The following is a 22,034-nucleotide window of genomic DNA, read 5'->3' on the forward strand; positions in this document are numbered from 1 at the left end:
CCAGAAAATATATCTGACAAAATGATAGAAGAAAAGATTCCTAACCTAAAGAAGGGCATGCCTATAAAGGTACAAGGAACTTACAAAACACCACATAGATTGGAAAAGAAAAAAAAATCCCCATGCCACATAAACAATAAAACCACTAAATGTACAGAACAAAGAAACAATATTAAAAGTTGCAGGGGGAAAAGGCCAAGAAACATACAGAGGCAGACCTATTAGAATTAATACCTGACTTTTCAATGGAAAAATCTAGAAGTCAGAAGGGCCTGAGCAAATGTCTTGTAGACTCTAAGTGACCATGGATATCAGAATAGACTATTATATGTAGCAAAACTTTCAGCTACCATAGATGGAAAAAACAAGATAGTGTATGACAAAGTCAAATTTAAACACAAGTCTATCCACAAATGTAGCTCTACAGAAAGTACTAGAAGGAAAACTCCAACACAAGGAAGCTAATTACACCTTCAAACAGGCAGTTAAATAATATAAAACCAGCAAAAGCCAAGGGAAACACACACACACACACACACACACACACACACACACACTCCACCATCACCACTACCATCATCAAGGACAACAAAATAACAGGAGTTAACAGTCATTGGTCACTAATATCTCTCAATATGAATGAACTCAACTCCCCAATAAAAAGATATATACTAACAGAATGGATACAAACACAGGATTTATCCTTCTGTTGTATACAAGAAATACACCTCAACATCAAAGGCAAAGGCGTGAGAAAAGATTTTATAAGCAAATGGACCCAAGAAGCAAGCTGGTGTAGCCATTCTAATATCTAACAAAATAGGCTTCAAACAAAGATTAAATCAAAAGAGATGGAGAAGGATATTTCATATTAATCAAAAAAATTCACCAAGATGATATTCCAATTCTGAACATTTATGCCCAAATGTGAAGCACCCAAAATTTTAAAAAGAAACACTACAAAAGCTTAAATCACACACTGAATTTCACACAATCATAGTGGGAGACTTAAACACTCTACTCTCACCATTGGACAGGTCATCCAGACAATAACTAAACAGAAAAATAATAGAACTAAAAGAGGTTATGACACAATCACAAAAGAACTCACACAATATGTATTCATTGATAAGTGGATATTAGCCCAAAACTTAGGATACCCAAGATATAAGATACAATTTGCTAAACGCATGAAACTCAAGAAGAATGAAGACCAAAGTGTGGACACTGTGCACCTTCTTAGAATTGGGAACAAAACACCCAGGGAAGGAGCTACAGAGACAAAGTTCGTAGCTGTGATGAAAGGATGGACCATTTAGAGACTGCTGTATCCAGGGATCCGTCCCATAATCAGCTTCTAAACGCTGACACCATTGCATACACTAGCAAGATCTTGCTGAAAGGACCCAAATATAGCTGTCTCTTGTGAGACGATGCCGGGGCCTAGCAAACACAGGAGTGGATGTTCACAGTCAGCTATTGGATGTATCACAGGGCTCCTAATGGAGAAGCTAGAGAAAGTACCCAAGGAGCTAAAGGGATCTGCAACCCTATTGTTGGAACAACATGATGTACTAACAGGAACCCTGGAGCTCTTGTCTCTAGCTGCATATGTATCGAAAGATGGCCTAGTCGGCCATCAATGGAAAGAGAGGCCCATTGGACTTGCAAACTTTATATGCCCCAATATAGGGGAATGCCAGGGCCAAAAGAATGGGAATGGGTGGGTAGGGAAGTGGGGGGCGCTATGGGGGACTTTTGGGATAGTATTGGAAATGTAATTGAGGAAATTATGTAATAAAAATATAAAAAAAAAAAAAAAAAAAAATAAAAGAGGTTATGAAAGGACCTAACAGATATTCAGAGAACATTTCACCCAAACACAAAAGAATATATCTTCTTCTCAGCACCTCTTAGAAAATTCTCACAGATTAACTTGGTCCCAAAGCAAGTCTCAACAGACATAAGAAAATGAAAATAACTCCCCGTATCCTATGGGACCACCACAGATTATAGCTGAACTTCATCAACAGAAACAAGAGAAAGTTTACCAATTCAAGGAACCTGAACAGCTCCCTTCTGAACAACTAGGGGGTCAAGGCAGAAATAAAGAGAAATGAAGACTTCCTAGAATTCAATGAAAATGAAATCTAAGGCACACAATGAAAGTGGTTACTAAGAGGAAAGTTTGTAGCACTAAGTGCTTTAAAAAAGAAATGGGAGAGATCTCATACTGGCAACTTAATAGCACACTTGAAAGTTCTAGAACAAAAAGAAGATGTCAAGAGGGGTCAGGCAGGAAATAATCAAACTGGGGGCTGAAATCAATAAAATAGAAACAAAGAGAAAATACAAAGAATCAATGAAATAAAAGAGTTGGTTCTTTGAGAAAATCAACAAGATAGACATATTCTTATTCAAACTAACTGAAAGATGCAGAGAATACCCAAATTAACAAAATAATAAAAGGGGGGCATGAGGGAAATCTTAAGAGTCATTAGGTCATACTTCAGAAACCTATACTCCACAAAATTGGAAAATCTAAAACAAATGAACAGTTTTCTCAATAGATACCACTTACCAAAGTTAAATCAATATTAGATAAACAGGATGGGGGTGGGTTGTGGAGGGGTGACCAGGAAGGGGAATATCATTTGAAACATAAATGAATAAAATGATTAATAAAAATAAGAAAAAATAGATAAACAATTTAAATGGACCTAAAATCCCTAAGGAAATAGAAGCAGTAATTAAAAGTCTCCCAACCAAAAAGAAAAGAAAAAAAAAAAAAGAAAAAAAAGAAAGAAAAAGAAAAAGAAAAAAAATCCCAAAAAACCCAAACAAAAACAAAAAGACCAGGGCCAATGGTTTTAGTGCAGAATTCTACCAGACTTTCACAGAAGAGATAATGCCAATATTCCTTAGATTTTTCACAAAGTAGAAATAGAAAGAACATTGTAAAATTCATTTATGAGGCCACAGTCACCCTGATATTCAAGCTACACAAAGACTCAACAAAAAATAAAATTACAGACTACTTTTCCTCATGAACATTGATATAGAAATATTCAGTAAAAATACTTACAAACCAAATCCAAGAGCCCATCAAAAAAAACAAAAAACAAAAAACAAAAAACAAAAAACAACAACAAAAAAAAACATCTACCATACTCAAGTAGGCTTCATCCTAGAGATTTAAGGATGGCTCAATAAATGAAAATCTGTCAACGTAACCCACCATATAAACAAACAGAAAGAAAAAACCCCCACATGATCATCTCATTATATGCTGAAAAATATTTTACAAATTTTAACACCCCTTCATGATAAAACTCATGGGGAGAACAGGAATACAAAGGAATACCTAAACATAATAAAGGTAATACAGTGAGCCAATAGCCAACATCAAATTAAATGGAGAGAAACTGAAAGCAGTTCCACTAAAATCAGGAACAAGACAAGGCTGCCCACTCTACATAGCTACTCTATACAGCACTGGAAATCTTAGCTAGAGCAATGAGACAACTGAACAAGACATACAAATTGGAAAGGAAAAAGTCAAAGTATCACTGTTTGCAGATGTAAAAGTATACACAAGTGACCCCAAAAATCCTACCAGGGAACTCCTACCACTGAAAAAAATACCTTCTTCAAAGTAACTGAATAAAAAATTAACTAAAAAAATCAGTAGCCTGCCTATTTATAAATGATAAATGGATTGATAAAGAAATCTGGGAAATAACACCCTTCACAATAGCCACATATAATATAAAATATCCTGAGGTAAATCCAAGGAAGTGAAAGACTTGTATGATAAAACCTTTAGGTCTTTCAAAGAAGAAAATTGAAGAAGGTGTCAAAGATGGAAAGATCTCCATGCTCATGGATCAGTAGAGTTAACATAAAAATAATGGCTATCCTACCTACAGATTCAAATCTATCCATCCTCAGCACAATTCTTTACAGACCTTGAAAGAATAGCACTCAACTTTGTATGGAAAAAAAAACCAAGATAACTAAAACAATCCTGTACAATAAAAGAACTTCTGAAGGTATCACCATTCCCGATTTCAAGCTATACTACAGAGCTCTAGTAATAAAAACCATATGGTATTTGCATAAAAGTGGACATGTTGATCAGTGGAACTGAAGACCCAGATCTAAATACATATACCTAATAGATACCTACTTTTTGATAAAGAAGCCAGAAATGTACAGTGAACAAATGAAGACAATATATAAATGAAGACAAATATACATTTGTCTTCAACAAATGGTGCTAGTCTAACTGGATGTTTACATGTAAAATAACAGAAAAAGATCCATATCTATCAACCTATCCAAAACTTAAGTCCAAGTGGATCAAAGACTTCAAAATAAAACCAGATAGATACACCGGACCTAATAGAAGAGAAAGTAGGGAATAGCCTTGAATGAAATGACACAGGAGACAACTTCTTGAATAGAACACCCATTGTGCATGCACTAAGATCAGCAATTAATAAATGCTACCTCATGAAACTTAAAAGCTTTGGTAAGGCAAAGGACTCTATCAATAGGACAAAATAGCAGCCCACAGAATAGGAAAAGATGTCAGCTTATTCTGGTAAAGATGTGGAGCAAGGGCAACACTCTTCCACTGCTGTGGGAGTGCAAAGTTGTACAGCCATTTTGGAAGTCACTATGGCAGTTTCCTAGAAAATTGAGAATCAATTTACCCGGAGACCCAGCTATGCTACTTCTGGGCAAATAAACAAAATACACTCAACTATACCAGAAGGGCATTTGCTCAGCTATGTTCCTAGCAGCTCTACTTATAATAGACAGAAACTGGAAGTAACCTAGATGTCCCTCTACTGAAGAATGGATAAAGAAAGTGATGTACACAATGGAATATTACTTAGTTGCTAAAAACAACGCCAACATGAAACTTACAGGCAAAATGGATGAAACTAGAAAAAGAAAAACCCATCCTGAGTGAGGTTACCCAGTCCCAGAAAGACAAACATGTTATGTACTCACATATAAGTGGATATTCAGATCCAGAGAGGCTAAGTAATAAGGAGGGCTTAAAGGGCTCACAAGGATCTCCCTGGGTAGGGAAATAGAACAGATTTCTTGGGTGGACTGCATTGTAGGTGGAGTTTGGAATGGAAAGAATTGGGTGAGGGGGACACAGGGAGAAACACTGGGAGAAATGAGTGGAATTGGGGGGCATTTTGGAGGTGAGGTGAAAACCTGGTGCAATGGAAACTATATGGTATCTATGAGAGTAACCCTAGCAAAGACTCCTAGTTATTAGAGACACAAAGCTTGAACTGGTAAGCCCTCAAGTGAAGGAATTACAACAGCAAATCAACCACAAGACCTTTGACTTCTAGTTTGTCCTGCCTGAAGAGTGTTCTGGGACAGGAGCCTACTATAATCACCATCAGAGAAATCAGAGAGACTTCATCCAGCAACTGACAGGAACTGATGCAGAGTGCCACAGCCACAGTTAGGTAGCACTTGAGAAGTTCTGTGGAAGAGTGGGAGGAAGGACCAGAGGAACTAGAGGGGTCAGGGACACACGAGGAGGACAAAGCCCACAGAATCAACTGACTTGGACTCATGTGAACTCACAGAGATCGGAGAACCTGTAGAGGGGTCTGACCTAGTTCCTCTGCATATATGTTATGGCTGAGTAGCTTGGTATTGTTGAAATCCTAACAGTGAGAGGAGGGGCTATCCCTGACTCTTTTGTCTATTTGTGGGATCCTTTTACTCCTACTGGGCTGCCCTTATTCAGCCTTGATTTGATAGTATATTCCTAGATATACTGAAACTTCTTATACTGTGTTTGGTTGATAGCCCTAGGAGTTCCTGCTCTTTTCTGAGTGGAGACAGAGGGGTTGTGGGCATGGTGGGAGGAGGAATGGGGAAGAGGTTGTAGGAGGAGAGGGAAGGTACACTATACCCAAAATATAATATATGAAAGATGATAAAAAATAAGAAAAAATATAATACCAAGTGGAAAATAAGTCAAAGTAGCTAAGCTCTCAAAGTTTTCTGGCTAAATGGAGAGATATACTTTTATAATTATTCAAGTTTAAAATATATGAAAACCTGAGATACATGATACAGAAAAGGAAGAATTTGGCTTGTTGAGTTCAGGGTTACTTGTATACCAATGTCTCAGATGCAGGTCATGTTGCAATGGATCGAAGATGACTTAATGAGGAGAGAGCATGTAAGTATAGCAGAGAGTATATTCCAAGAGATGAATTTACAGGAACTCAAATGATAAGCAGGAGGGCTTGACCAACCACCAAGAACACTTGGGAGAATGAGTTTCGAGAGACAGGATTAGACCCAAAGTTGACTTTTGAAAACTCTGTGTATTGCTGTGTTTTCTGAAGAACTGGAAATTAAGAGATTTGTGTGGAAGACTGTGAAACAAAAATCCTAAAGCTTGATTGACTGAGGTGCTTGGAAGTAGGTTGGGTAAAACAGAGGTTTTTGTACCAAGCTGAAAATGTTCAGTGAAGCTTCTATGAGGGAAGGAATATTGAGGTGATTCGAGTGCAGCAGGGTCACGGGAAGGTGGTTTTAGGCACAGGGTAAAATAGGTAGATGTTTCTGGACTGATGGAGTGGAGCTAAGAGAAATTGAGGAACCAGGAGAAAAGATTTACCAGATAAACAATTACTCCAACAGTCGGAAAGCAAACCATTGTGGGTGATGGAGGCAGACTCTGAAAAGTGGAGGGCATGTCTAGTCTTCAGGGAAGGTGGTGAGTGGGCCATGAAAAACTCTCAGGGCAGTAATGTGCAAAGATGGGGTTCACGCAGTGATTCAACTACCATGGCAACCTTCTCAATACATCAGTGACTGCCACTTGGGGAGTGTTTTCTAAGTGTCAGCCTCAAGCAGCCTCAAGACTAATCCTTCTATGCACTTTGCTTGTATCATCTCATTAAAACTCTCAACTCTGTGTGCCTATAACTATTTAAAAGCTTATTTGAATTTCTGGTCTGGCTTGACCTTGTGTAGTACTTGTGCCTGTAGACACAGTGAGGTCCTACATATAACAACCCTGTCATGTCTGGGAAATGTTAAGGCCTAGGTAGTAGTTATCTGGCTAGCCTGGCATATAAGGAAACATTCTCATATGTTTTTGCTGTTACTAGGAAATTTTTTAATGTCAAGATTGATTACATATTCTGTTATGTTCTGTGCCCTTGGGAACCAACCATGATAGAAATCAGTAGAACTGTTCTGTATAGTTACCCACAATAAGTTTGGACCCAAACTACAAGCCCAACAGCACTTCCTGCACCTATGGATAAGCATTTTTAAATTGCCCCTGGGATGGACTCCAACTTAAGAGAGATACCTGTACTAATAAAGAAACTATTAGGAATAAGATTTCCATTTTGAGTAGTGGTCTAGTAAAGTTTAACTTCCCAAGACCTCCCCGGGGACTGACATTCTACTTGGCAGAAAGAAACATGTAAATAGGTAACTGACATCCTGGTTGGCAAGTTGAGACATGAATGTCCCATCCTGGTAGATAAGTTACATCATGAATATTAGACAAGGCAAATCCCCTGCCACAATTGAATATCCCAACCAATGGGAGCAGGAGAAGTGTACAACAAAGACATGAGGCAAGCTTAATCTGCTTGCTGTTCACCCTTAACTCAGTCTTAACTCAGGGATTTCTAAACTGGTGCTGCTCTTAAAAGCGCTGCACCTGCAGCTAGGATCTGAACACTCCTGGGAAAAAGGTCCACTTCTGGCAGTGAATCGAGGTGACAGCAAGCAGGAGGCTGCTTGGTCATCAGTACAAGCTGCTCTTAAAGGGACACCAGGAGCTTCTCTGTTTCTCTGGTAAGAAAGCTAATGGCTGATCCTGCTGCAAAAACTTCTGTGCCCGTGAGAATTGGGTTCAACAGGTAGCCAGGTGTTCCTCCCTTGAAATTACAACTGGATAAAGAAAGAAAACAAATCTTTTGTCTGTCTATTTTAAATGAGTGTGGCCACTACATCTTTATACCTTATCAGTCTTAAATGCCTAAGTTTACTATGTTCTACATGCCTTGGTTAAAGGTTATTAGCTTATAAGTTATTGGGTATGGTTTTCCCAGTTATCTTCCACAACCTCTGGCTCTTTCAGTTGGCCTTGGTTAGATTTTTGTCAACTTGATACAAGTTAAGGTCGTCTGGAAAGAGGGAAGCTCCGTTGGAAAAAAAAATGTCCCCACCAGATTGGGCCATAGGCCAGTCTGAGAAGGCATTTTCTTGATTAGTAATTGCTATAGGAGGGTCCAGACCATTACAGTGGTTCCAAACCCGAGCATGTGGTTCTGAGTTGTAAAACGCAGTAGGCTGAGCCACGGGGAGCAAAGCAGTAAACTGCACTTCATGGTCTCTGCTTCAGTTTCTGCCTCCTAACTTGCATTTCTTCCCTGTCTTCCATTTATGGTGGATTGCAAATAGAATGTGTACATCAAAGAAACTCCTTTCTCTCTAAGTTACTTGTGGTTGTGGTATTTTATCACAATAATAGAAGTCAATTAAGAAGGTAGCCATTTAACTATTTAACTGCTCTTCCATACTGATCTCTGAGCAGTGTGTATGTGTGTGTGTGTGTGTGTGTGTGTGTGTGTGTATGTATGTATGTATGTGATACAGATGCTCCATTTAGGACTGAAGACTTCACGATATTTTATTCTCTACATTCTGACCAGTTGTGAGTCTCTGTGGCAATGGTCCTATAGATATACAGACACTGGCAGGAATAATTGGATTCAGTGGGTTAAAAAAAAAAAAAAAGAGTACGCATGGCTGAAAGCAAGGAGTGGTGAAGGACAATGGAGGAGTGGCAATGTGGATGTGAATTTGACCAAAATATATTGTATACATGTATAAAATTATCAAGCAACAAATAAAAATGTATTTCAGAAGGCTACTTGACTGGTGACTAAGATGCTAATCGATATTAAAGATGAAATAAATAGCTAGGCTTGTCATAATCTAAGGGCGTTTTTGAATACTTTATTAAAATGAGTAATACCCTATCTCTCTACTCCCACATACCCACACCTGCTACATGGCCCTAGCAGAGCCAGGACCAAGGGATTTGGCTTAGCCTCATTGCTTTAGTTTCTCAAGACCCACATTATGGGTTTTCTACCCATAAAGCATGACCCATAAATCTGAGGAATAGCCCAGAAAGATGCATCTATTCCAGATCACATTATCTTCTGATCCTATACTGTGACTCTGATTGAGTGTCCCACATGGTAAGAAGTTCAGAAACAGGGTCACTTTTATTATGCAGTTTTCTTGGGTTTAACTGAATCTTTCTCAGCTGGGGCCAGCTTTGGGAAACACACATTTCCTCTGAGAGGGTTTTGACTCCAGGAAGTGGTTCTTCTTACCTCTACAATGACTTTGGGGTCGAATTGAAGGAGGTGATGGATGAAGACTGTACATCCTGATGTCCATGGCTCGATCAGGCACCCCAAGGTAGCCAGAATCCATCCTGGGTCTGACATGCACCACAAGATGTCAGATGTCTTCAGCTTCAATAATTTTCTGCTAACTCAAAAAAAAAGTGGCCTCAGCTATGGCACTATTAGAGCATGCCAACAAGGACTGTGGAGACATTTTCAGCCAAGGAATCACCCCTCCCATTCATTTTAAGTGGTTAATGTGGGGGCTTCAGAGCACCAAAGGTTTCCCACCATGTCATAGTTCCTAGACACAAGTTTCTGAAATTAATTCTCTACTAATGACCCCTTAGACTTTGCTAGCAAAGCTGGGCCAGAGTCTTCTGCTGTCTTCCTGAGTCTGAGTGAGTCACTGACAAAAGACTTGGTGATCCTGGAAGCATTCATATAGCAGAAACAGTGGTGATATGACATAATGAAAAACTAATCTAACCAGAAATGCTTAAAGCCTAACCCTGGGCTGCTCTAGGTCATGAGCCAATAAATTCCCTATTCACACTTTGACTTAAAGGGTTTTGGCTTTCCATTCTTTGCAATGAGGAGGGCTTCTTCAATTTCTTCCTTCAGAGACTAGAAGTTCTTGTCATACAGATCTTTAACTTGCTTGATTAGAGTCACAACAAGGTATTTTATATTTGTGACTATTGTGGAGGATGTTGTTTCCATAATTTCTTTCTCAGCCTGTCTATCCTTTGAGTAGAGGAAGGCTACTGATTTGTTTGAGTTAATTTTATATCCAGCCAATTTGCTGAAGTTGTTTATTAGGTTTAGAAGTTCTCTGGTGGAATTTTTAGGGGTCACTTAAGTATACTATCATGTCATCTGCTAATAGTGATATTTTGACTTCTTCCTTTCCAATTTGTATCCCTTTGATCTCCATGTGTTGTCTAATTGCTCTAGCTAGGACTTTAAGTACTATATTGAATAGGTAGGGAGAAAGTGGGCAACCTTGTCTAGTCCCTGATTTTAGTGGGATTGCTTCAGGATTCTCTCCATTTTGTTTGATGTTGGCTACTGGTTTGGTGTATATTGCTTTTACTATGTTTAGGTATGGGCCTTGAATTCCTGATCTTTCCAAGATTGTTACAATGAAGGGGTGTTGGATTTTGTCAAATGTTTTCTCAGCATCTAATGAGATGATCATGGTTTTTTTTCCCTTTGAGTTTGTTTATATGGCAGATTATGTTGATGAATTGCCATATATTGAACCATCCCTGCATCCCTGGGATGAAGCCTACTTGATCATGATGGATGATCGTTTTGATGTGTTCTTGGATTCAGTTTGTGAGAATTTTATTAAGCATTTTTGCATTGATATTCAAAAGGGAAATTGGTCTGAAGTTCTCTTTCTTTGTTGGGTCTTTGTGTGGTTTAGTTATATAAGTGTAATTGTGACTTCATAGAATGAATTGGGTAGTGTTCCTTCTGTTTCTATTTTGTGGAATAGTTTGAAGAATATTGGTATTAGGTCTTATTTGAAGGTCTGATAGAATTCTGCACTAAGTTCAACTGGTCCTGGGCTTTTTTTTTTTTTTTTTTTTTTTTTTTTTTTTTTTTTTTTTTTGGTTGGGAGACTTATAATGACTGTTTCCATTTCTTTAGGGAATATGGTCTGTTTATATGGTTTATCTGAGGCAATTAGTCAAAGGGTAATGTCCAGAAGATGAAAAGGAGGGGGTCCTTGCTTGTCTGTCTTCTCTTGCTCCTGTGTTGGTCAATAAGTTAGAGAATGATGCTCAGTCTGTTCTGAATATTACCAGTTGGAGAAGAAGAAAATAAGGGGTGGAGACAAGTGGCTTAATTTATTGAAATGATTCACCAAGGCTTAGTTTTAGTTCTCTCTCTCTCTCTCTCTCTCTCTCTCTCTCTCTCTCTCTCTCTCTCTTTCTCTGTGTTTGTGTGTGTGGGTGTGTGTGTATGTGTGTATGTTTGTATTGAAAAACAGTTTTTATGTGTAGCCTTGGATGTCCTAGATGTCACTCCGTAGACCAAGCTGGCCTCAAACTTATGAAGAGCCACCTGCCTCTATCTCTCAAGTACCAGGATTAAAGGCATTTGCCACAACAGCCCAGCTACCTCCATATATTTTTGTTCATGTCAGACCCTGTTGTAGCTCAGTTCCAGGCACTCTATTAGTGAGACATTCCAAGTCTATTTTTCCCATAAAAGAAGAGGGAGAAGGGCTCTCAGGGCAGGCAAAACTTAGAGAAAATTCTATCTTTCACCTGCAGTCAGAGACACTGTGCCTTGTTACTTGGGTGGCTTGTAGAATGCCCTCATGTGAGAGTGCCCAGCAGAACCCAGAGGAGTCTCTTGTGTCACCCTGAAACTATGTCAGGTAGCATTCCCAATCTCAGACTTTCATGTCTCAGACCCTCAGAGGCTGAAGCAGAGAACAGAAGCAGAGAAGGAGATGGAGACACTTCAATTCAGAGTGCCATCACCTCAAAATGCACATGTATGCACACATCCCTTGCCTCAGACCTGGGGCCCAGCCTTTAAAGAAGTGTTCTTTTCCTACCACGAAGGCATATACGACCGGAAGGCAAGTCCCTGGTTGTGCTTTGCCATCTTGGGGTAGCCTGTGGTCCCACTGGTGAAGAAGATGGCCATGGGATCCTTCATCTTTGACTTAATACAAGTATGGTCTGGGGATGCTGATCTGCAAAGAGATTCAAGGCAAATGAAGAAAAAAAATCACACAGTTGCTTTCCCATCTTCTGATGATGCAACAACATACATGAAGTATCAAGTGAGGAACCTGGAGATCTGCAGGGATGGAGGACAAACAGTGGAGGTTTCCTACTGGCTGGGGTGATTTGGACAAAGGGCCTGGTGTGTCTTTAATTGAAAAATTCGAAAAAAGATATGGACTAAGATATTACATAACACTTAGCTAGTTCTCTCTACACTGAGGCACCAGTCTCAAGTGAGTTGGAAATGGGAACTTAGTGGACAGAGATCCCATCAGCTATGGGTGGGAAGCAGAGGAAGTATCATCCCTTTGATCTGCTTGTTCTCAGGAGGATGCTCTGAGCCTTTTCTGATTGTAGAAGTAAGCTTCTAGTTTTGTTGTTGTTGTTTTTAATCCTGAAAATGAGCTTGAAGTCGAGAAACACCAGTACTGCTGGCTTTCCTAAGCAAGCCATGGCACTACACTGACTGGGTGATCTGAATGATTTCCCAAACATTTTCTTGATCTTAAGCTGTTTTCAGTAAGCTCTGACTTTATGAAAGGTCACTTGGTTTTACTATTGAAACAAATGGCTTTAGAAATGGAGGTGTTACTCCAAGGAAGCAAACCTTGCATGTTTCCTACCCATGCTGAGTATTACTGAATACATATGAATGTGTGTGTGTGTGTGTGTGTGTGTGTGTGTGTAGGGAGGTGCGGGGAAGTGGGGTGTCTTTCTTCAGTCCTACTTTAAGCTTACTGGTAAGGTGTCCCCAAAGGTACTCAGGAAATAGGAGCTAACAACCTCTAGAGTGACTATTCCATTATCCCACTGGAATTAGAAATTTAATTTCTTATTCTTGTTTGATTTTGAGAAATGATCTCACTGTGTAGTCCTGGCTGTCCTGGAACTTGCTATGTAGACTGGTCCCACCATGAATTCACAGAGATTCATTTTCTCCTACTTCCTGAGTGCTCAGATTAAAGTCATACACCACCACACCTTGTTCAAGTTATTCAAGTTTCACATTTCCTGTTGAAAATTCATTTTCTTTAAACTTCTTCATATATGCATTTTTATATGCGAAAAGCAACATACTTGTCTTCTGACTTTACAACACTCCTTTGCTTGGCCTCTGGGATAAGTGTACTTTAATGACAAAACATGGAAGTTCAGCTTCCTGACTTTTCAGACAAGGAACCAAGGGCCAAGAAAATCAAGGAAGAGAAATAAGAAGCCAGGTTTTACAATGAATGGATGGCATGGCTAGGAAGAGAGTTTCTAGCATCCAGTCTTCAAAGTCCTCTTATGCTAGCTACTTGTCTCCCAGTGCTTGGAAGTAGATGGTTTCCTCCACTATTCTATATTCAGAAATCACACTTATCAGATCAAAAACTCACTTAATCAGCGACCAGAAATCAAGCCACCCTTCATGGCTGTGATCAGACACCACCAGCTTGGTTTTCAGATCAGGACACTCCGAAGCCACAGATTCCACCTCTGGGACAAGGCTAGCTGTGGTCACAATGGCTTTGGCTCGAGACATTTGTATTCGGTAGAGAATGTCCTTGGCTTTCAGTTGGGTAGTCCCAGGCATGAAGATGATCCCTAGGGGTGAGAAAGGATGGCTTGCTTTCACATCCATGTGCTTAGGCCCAGATCATCTGCTGAGAATTCCCACAATACTGTGCAAAGTATGGCCCACTGACCATCTACACCATGGGGGATAGGCTCACATCCTGTGCCAAATCTCATCCTCATAATTGCACATTCATAAGCAGAATCTTAATATATCCAACTGATTCCTACAAACATAAAAATTGTAGGCTCTTCCTTATTTCTTTCGACTCTAGATGAGTCCAAACAGAGGGTAGATGGATCTTAAGCCACACACATTAGGCCAGATTGTGTAGCAGTCCCTGCATGAACAACGTTGCTGACATTCAGAACTGACATTCAATACTCCCTGCTCCATTTCCTCTTCTTCCCCATCACTCCCTTAAAGTCATCTAGAATATCCTCTGTTTCTTTTACCTCAAGTTTAGTTACATTGTCCTCTGCATGTTCTTATATGTTCTCATTATCAATACCAGCATAATTGCCACCAGTGAGTTCAAGCCTGGCTGCTCCACTAAAATCACATCCTTACTAGAGGCCCTCTTCTGAATCCTCCTACCACCTCAAGTACACAAAGCACAGACCTTTCTATGCACATCTCTTCCTTGCAGAATACCTGTGCCCTCTGTCTCCAAGAAGATACCCTGTTTCCTATTCTGACACCTGACATTGAAGGCACCTCCCACTATTTATCTACCTTTCTTCCTCTTTATTTTTCTCTTTCAAAATGGCTGTGTGTATGCATATAAGTGTGTACACTGTGGGCACATGTATGTGTATATGTATGTGTGTGTTCATGTGTATGCATGTTTGTGTGTGTGTGCATGCATGCCTTTGTGTGTGTGTTAGTCCTCCTGTCTTTGCATGTGGAGAACCCATTATTGGACCACCTTTCTTTGCTTGTAGCCTTCTTTAATTCTGCTCACCTCAGATAACTCAGCTATATAGCCTTGGGCTTCCCATTATCCATTTCTTGGTTATAGAAACATAGTTTTTCTTTCTATGTTCTCTTTGCCTGTGCTAGTAGTTCTTGGTTCCATATTGTACTCTGTTAGATAGTGAAAGGGAAGGAAAATAAAGGAAGGGAAGGAAGCAGGAAGAGAGGGCAGGAGAGAAGAAATACATGTTACAGAATATGCATGCTGAGATGAGGAAGGTGATTGCAAGAATAGGATGTATGAGTTCGTCTACAGTTTGCAAAGGCTCATATGTTAAAGGCTTGATCCTCAGCTGGTAGACCAAAGGCATTGAAAGGTGTTTGGATGACAAGGCCTCTGAGCTAATGAACAGATTAACCTATAGATGGCTTATAATTTGGGGAAGAGTCTTTGTTGAAGTGAGTCATTGGAAGTGTCATGTTCCTGATCTCTTCCTGACTCTTGTGTTTTGTTTCCTGATTCTATGAGTTGGCCCAGATACTTCGTTCTATCACATGAATACATGATGATCTACCTCAGGCAGCAACAGAGCCAGGCAGCCATGGGCTGAAATTGTGAGTCAAGGCAAACCTTTCTGCTTTTAGTTTGATATTTTCCCCACTGTTGACCACAACAATGAAAGCCTGAAATACAAAACCATGAGGATTCTAGATTATACATAAATGTAGATAAGTAACTGCAAAAGGAAGGGAAATCTCTGTGTGTGATTTTTAATAAATAGTATGTCAATGTTATGATACAAATGGAAAACATCCCTATCAGGCCACAATAGTAGCATTGACAGAGAGCCAAATCATATAAAAGTCTTTTGGGGGGAAAAGATTTGCAGCATAATGCAGGGGAAGCAGGTGGATACTGTGTTAGCATTCTGTCTAAGCTCCACCCCACAGTTACCTGGCAACAGCCAGGTATGCTCCTCCCCATAATTACCTGGCAACAGCCAGGTGGGCCTGACCCACTATAAAAGGGGCTGCTTGCCCCCTTCCCTTTTCTTGCTTCTCCCTCGTGCCTCTTGTTCTCTTGCTCCCTCTTGCTTCCTCTTGCTCCCCCTCTCTCCCCATTCCCTGCTCCCCAACATGGTCATGGCTGGCCTCTATTTCTCTACTCTCTCCCTCTCTCTGCCTTTCTCTGCCTCTACTACCCTCTTAACTCCCCTTCCCATGCCCTGAATAAACTCTATTCTATACTATACTGTTGTGTGGCTGGTCCTTTAGGGGCAAGGGATGCCTCAGCATGGACCCACTGAGGCACCCATACCCTTTCCCCATATCTCATCACACCCCCATATAACATAACCCCTCACTCTTTATCTTTTTATAAACACATCATACTGCCTGATGTTAAGCGATGAAATATTTATCCCTGAATTGGGGCAAAGCCCACTTCACACACTCTGACATGTGTGCTGAGGAAGGCACAGCCTTGTTTTGTAGGATTGCAGTCAGATGCAACTCAGGTGAGGAGAGCTACAATGGAAGAATCATAAATCCCAAACCTGAGCTGCAGTTTGCAAAACAACTGGCTTGGATGCTTCAAAACTGCCGCTGCCATGCAGAGAAGTCTGAAACCCTGTAGGTTAAAGGAGATGGAGTAGATCTGACTACTACATACAGTGCACGATTCTCTGTTGGATTTAAAGAGAAACTGGCTCTAAAGGATATTGTTTGGATAATCAAAGAAAGTTTGTTACTTATGTATAGGCAACTATAATGCACTGAAGTTAGCCTTGTGTCATAACTCCCCTGTGAGTTTGTGAAGGGAACATCTTGGGTTTTAGCAGATTTTTATGTTCCTGTGCTCGTGGGTACTTACCTGGTATTTGTAGTTTCACAATATCCACAACAAATTCTGAGAGAGGAAGCGAGGAGTGCATGATATTGTATTTAGCGCATATTAATTCGAGTGTTAGGGAAAGAGAAAGAAGGTGTGAGAGCACGTGGGAGTGGGAGAAAGACACAGACTTGAAGAATAAGGAAGATGTGAGGAAGAGACAATGTTTTGTCTCCAACCGAGCTGTCCAGCCTCAGAGGGAAGGACAGAGGCTTCCTCTGTGGTCCCAGCATAGAAGCCAAGACTGGAGCCCCAGAGCTTCATCTGTAGTAGGCTGTATCCACAGCACCTACAGTCCCAGCACTGAGGTCTAATGGGTCTCCTGTGTGAATCACTGACCTGTTCGAATGCAGCCCACTGTCACCAGCCACCACTCGGGCACTCGGGGCAGAATCAAGGCCAGGTGATCTCCTTGCTGCAGGCCACAAATCTGCTGAAAGACGTTGGCAGTGCGGCAGGTGAGGTCCCTCAGCTTCCTGAAGCTCCACTTTATTTCATCTCCTTGGCCATTCACCCACCAAAAGGCTGGATTTGGTCCTCTCTTGCCCTCCTAGGTAAGATCAGATACCAAACATCACTCCTGTTTTCAGGGAAGAGAACAACCCACTTCCATAGTCACATTCCAGTGTGAGTCTAGTATAGTGAGATCCCATCTTAAGACATTGATAGACTCCAGAGAAGTAGGGAATGACTTGGGGACTACCCCTTAAGTCACATGTGACCACAAATACTCTTCAAGCTTTCCACTGAAGACAAACAATTCTGCTTCTCCTTTTGTCCATTCTAGGTTCATTTAGACAGTGATTTTTTCTCTCTTTGCCTCAGTTTTTCCATCTATGTAATGGATTCAACAATATTGCCTAAACAACAGTAAGCTTTAGATAAATAAACCATATTAATAGTGTTTGGCACAAAGCATTTGCTCAATAAAATAGTATCATGGAAAAAGGAAAGAGGCTGAAGACATAGCTAAATATTTAAGTAACATTTTAAAAGGTATTACTAGTGGTAGGACGTGAACACAGAATAGAAGGAACCTACTGCTCCTTGTTTCCTCACAGAAATATCAAACAATAGCAGATTGCCCAAAGTAGCTCTGTGAGAACCCTAGAAATCAATGAAGGGCCTGCAACAGTTTAGCAGCTAAAACCACACTCAGAATGCAGGGTATTTTGTGTCATTCTTTCTTGTCCTTTCTTGCCACACCTTTGGTGTGGTGCAGTGCAAACAAGGGGAAGCCACCCAACTCCAGGCTCACGGAGAAGGCTGGAACTTGTTTGCAGTGTCCTGACCTATTCAGGAGACACTGGGTGAACTGCTTTCTCTCCTGCCTGATTTGAAGGTCACAGGGGAGTGCCATCATAATTTGACTCTCAGGTTGGTTATCTCTGTGTGGGTAGCAGGGTCTATGGTGTATAAGGACTGGTGAGCACCTATGGCTGAGATGTGATAGAGCAATGAACACAACAGAACTGCCAAAGTCACAAGAAGCAGCAGAGGTGAATTCTTAAAAGGGAACTGTAGTTAGTAACACTGGCCATGTAATTGTGAAAACTGGAACAGGAGGAAAGGACACAGAAAGGACCAGGGAAGGCAAATGTCAGGAAAGCTGCAGATGACATGGAGCCCTCAGCTAGCCACATTAATGACAGCCTTCCTTTCTTGAGTTATCTGCGTGACTGAAAAGGGGGGGACTTCTTCATCCACATGTCCAACATTCAATCAATTACCACAGGTATACAAAAAAAAAACCCCAAAAAACAAAAAAACAAACAAAAACCAGAGAGATGCCATAGATTCAAAGGGACAAAATCGACCCCCCCCCAAAAAAAAGAAACTCAAGCTGTATGGACTTTGTCTATTAGACAATATATATTTTTAATATCTGTGTTCAATTTACTCAAACAGCTAAAGAAAAACACAAAGATCAAAAGGAGATCAGAAACAGTACAAATGAATCCAATGGAAGTATCAATAGAGGAGTAACCTTCTAAAAGAGGGATAAGTTAAATTCTAGGGCCCAGAATGTAGTAATTGAATAAACATGCAGTAGAGGGGCTTGCCAGGAGATTCAACAGGCAGAAGAAACAAATGGATGAAGGTGAGTGTAGGTCATCTGAAATTGTTGCTCATGAAGAACAAGAATGAAGAAACCTGCAGGCTTTTCAGACCCATGTGTAGTCTGGGAGTCTTAGGAGAAGACACAGCTGTTCAGTTTATCTGAAGAAACAATGGCCCCAAACTGCTAAGTTTAAGGAAAGACCTAAATAATCTAATACAAACAGCTCAACACCTCCAGGGGAAGCCCAATGAGACCCGTGGGAATTGTAATTTACACAGGAAGGCTGGGAGCACAGGCCTGATCTTGAGTGTCTGAAAGAACAGCAACTCATGGTGCCCAAGACCAAGAGACCCTTGAGGAGCTTGTCCTTGACTGTCACGTTCTTTTTGTAAGGTAAGAGGACCTGAGATCATATATTTGAAGTGGGGGGGGGGAAAGAGAGAGAGAGAGAGAGAGAGAGAGAGAGAGAGAGAGAGAGAGAAAGAGAGAAATAGAGCCCCAACAATAGCCAATTACTTAACTTTTTTTTCAAATGTGAGGGAGAAATTTAGATATTCACAGAGAATTTGAACAGGAGGGGTCCATCACTTCCAGACCTGCCTTACAAGAAATTCCAGGAGTCCTCACCTTGAAATGAAAGGAACTGGACATTAACAAATAGGAAAATACAATGTTTTCTTATTAACATGGAGACCCTTGTAAGACTATGATATCATTATTGGTATAATTTCAGCTTGTAACTTCACCTATTATTTAAAATAACATCATGTAATTATTTATTTACTTATTTGTGTGTGTGTGTGCGCGCGCGTGCGTGTGGACACTCAGGAGTTTACAGTTGTGCATGCTGTAGTGTGAATTTCAGAGGACAACTTTCGGGAGTGGATGTTTTCCTACCATGTGGATCTTGAGGACTGTACTCTAGTTGTCAGGTTTGGCAGCAGCAGGGGCCTTTACCTGTTGAGTCATCTCAATGGCCTCTACTTTTATTCTTTAATTATATTTAAAAGACAATGATAAACCCACATTTAAGTGTATACAAAAGAAGTGGAATTTGTGACATTAGGAATCTAAGGTTGGGGTTGAATGGGGCAGAGTTGTGGAGAGAGAGAGTTTCTAGTATGATTGAGGACAAGCTGTTCAAAGTTAAAAGTAGACTCTGGTTGCTACAGAATGTTATATGCAGTCCTCATGGTAAGCACCAGGAAAATATCAGTAGAATATACACAAAAGAAATGGGAAAAAAAGCACAAGTGTCGTCATAGAATATTCAATTAGCATAAAGTAACAGCATGAAGTAAGTAATAGAAAATGGCAGGAAAAAATGAGCATTGTGTATCTCATTTATGCTTCCTATCCCCAGGCTGGGTACCAATCAAATTTTAATTCTATGAATGAACAAATGAGTGAAGTGTGTAAGAGACAGAATGCAAACAAGCTAATGGGAAAGTGACTTCTCCTAAATACATTTGGGGACTGCTTCAGAACTCCAACTCCAACTCTAACTACTGTAACTGTAACGATAACTATCTATCTAACTAACTAACTAACTAACTAACTAAATATATGTATAGACACATTGTCAGTTTGGGGCAGTGCTGTTGATTGGGCCACAGATCAGTTTCAGAGAGATGCTTGCTAGTGATTCACAAGAGATGCTGCAGAAAGCAGAGGCTTCACAGGAGTGCTGACACGGACAGACCCCATGCTCACTCATCCTGTCAGTGTATATTGACAGACTACTGTGTGAGGCTCCAAAGTCACTACAGGCTAATGGTGAGTGGTCTGAATTAATCATGAGTCAGGCAATTAGAAATGTTGGCACAGACAGATCCAAGATATTTGAATATTAACGGGATAGGAGAGCTTGTAAATGGGAGTGGTGATTGGAGATACAGATGAAATGGCAATGACCACCTATGATGTTATGAAATCCAGCCGTCCTGGACTTTCCTATAAGATGATTTACTTGGTTGTTAATCCCATAAGTTCGTGTGTGGACTCACCAACGTTTTATGGAGAAAACATGGATCAAGCTAACACCACTGTCTCTTTATCACTGTTCTCTTCTTTCCCAACCCAGCTCATGCTTCCAGTGCTCTTAACTACATTTATAATCTTGGCAATGAAGAAAGCCCAGGTTCTTTCCTGTCTGGGCCAGTGCCGTGAGCAGACCTTGGACACAAACTCCGCAGCCAGTCCCACAACAACCAGAAGAAGCTCCACTCACAGGTGCTCTAACATGACCAGGACCACAGAATGCCAGGATCCCAGAAACTTGGTCACACCAGAATCTCAGGGTCCCAGAGGCAGCTTGACTCCCAGGAGCTCTTACACACCCAGGATCTCAAGATCACAGGATCACAGAGACAGTTGGACTTTGAGGAGTTCTGATACAACCAGAATCAGAGGAAGGACAGGCTCCAGTCAGATATAGTGAGGGCAGGTAGCACTAGAGATAATCAGAGGCAAACATAAGAACATAAGCAACAGAAACCAAGGATACTTGGCATAATTGGAACCCAATTCCTCAACCATAACAAGTCCTGGACAAACCATCACACTAGGAAAGCAATATTTGGATCTAAATCACTTCTCATGATGGTGATAGAAGACTTTAAGAAGGACATAAATAACTCCCTTAAAGAAATACAGGAGAACACAGATAAACAGCTAGAAGCCCTTGAAGAGGAAACACAAAAATCCCTTAAAGAATTACAGGAAAACACAATCAAACAAGTAAAGGAAATGAACAAAATGATCCAAGATCCTAAAAATGAAACTAGAGACAGTAAAGAAATCACAAAGGAAGACAACTCTGGAGTTAGAAAATCTAGGAAAAACATCAGGGGCCATAGATGCAAGCATCACCAACAGAATACAAGAGATAGAAGAGAGAATCTCAGGTACAGAAGATACCATAAGAAATATTGGCACAACAGTTAAAGAAATTGCAAAAAGCTCCTAACCAAAAACATCCAGGAAATCCAGGACAAAATGAGAAGACCACGCCTAAGCATAATAGGTATAGAAGAGAGTGAAAATTCCCAACTTAAAGGGCCAGTCAATATCTTCAACAAAATTATAGAAGAAAATGTCTCAAATCTAAAGAAAGAGATGCCTATGAACATACAAGAAGCCTACAGAACTCCAAATAGACTGGAGCAGAAAAGAAATTATTCCTGTCACATAATAATCAAAACACCAAATGCACAAAACAAAGAAAGAATATTAAAAGCAGCAAGGAAAAACATTCAAGTACCATATAAAGTCATAGCTGTCAGAATTACACCAGACTTTTCACCAGAGACTATGAAAGCTATAAGATCCTGGGTAGATGTCATACAGACCCTAAGAGAACACAAATGCCAGCCCAGGCTACTACACCCAGCAAAACTCTCAATTACCATAGATG

General features: G+C 40.4%; 1 protein-coding gene across 1 annotated transcript in view; it reads right to left on the reverse strand.

The window, feature by feature from the left end:
• Positions 1–22,034, reverse strand: part of Acsm1 (acyl-CoA synthetase medium chain family member 1) — a 53,125-nt gene that overhangs the window by 14,588 nt on the left and 16,503 nt on the right. Inside the window, exons 3-6 of the mRNA XM_021166558.3 lie at positions 16,897–17,107; positions 13,573–13,780; positions 12,019–12,159; positions 9,426–9,585 (exon numbers count right to left, since the gene is read on the reverse strand). Of these exons, the coding sequence (XP_021022217.1) occupies positions 9,426–9,585; positions 12,019–12,159; positions 13,573–13,780; positions 16,897–17,107 (720 nt within the window). The remainder of the gene's footprint in view (positions 1–9,425; positions 9,586–12,018; positions 12,160–13,572; positions 13,781–16,896; positions 17,108–22,034) is intronic.

This window comes from Mus caroli, unplaced genomic scaffold (genome assembly GCF_978045245.1).
Source record: "Mus caroli unplaced genomic scaffold, Mus_caroli_1 scaffold_8, whole genome shotgun sequence".
In the NCBI taxonomy this organism is placed as follows: domain Eukaryota; kingdom Metazoa; phylum Chordata; class Mammalia; order Rodentia; family Muridae; genus Mus; species Mus caroli.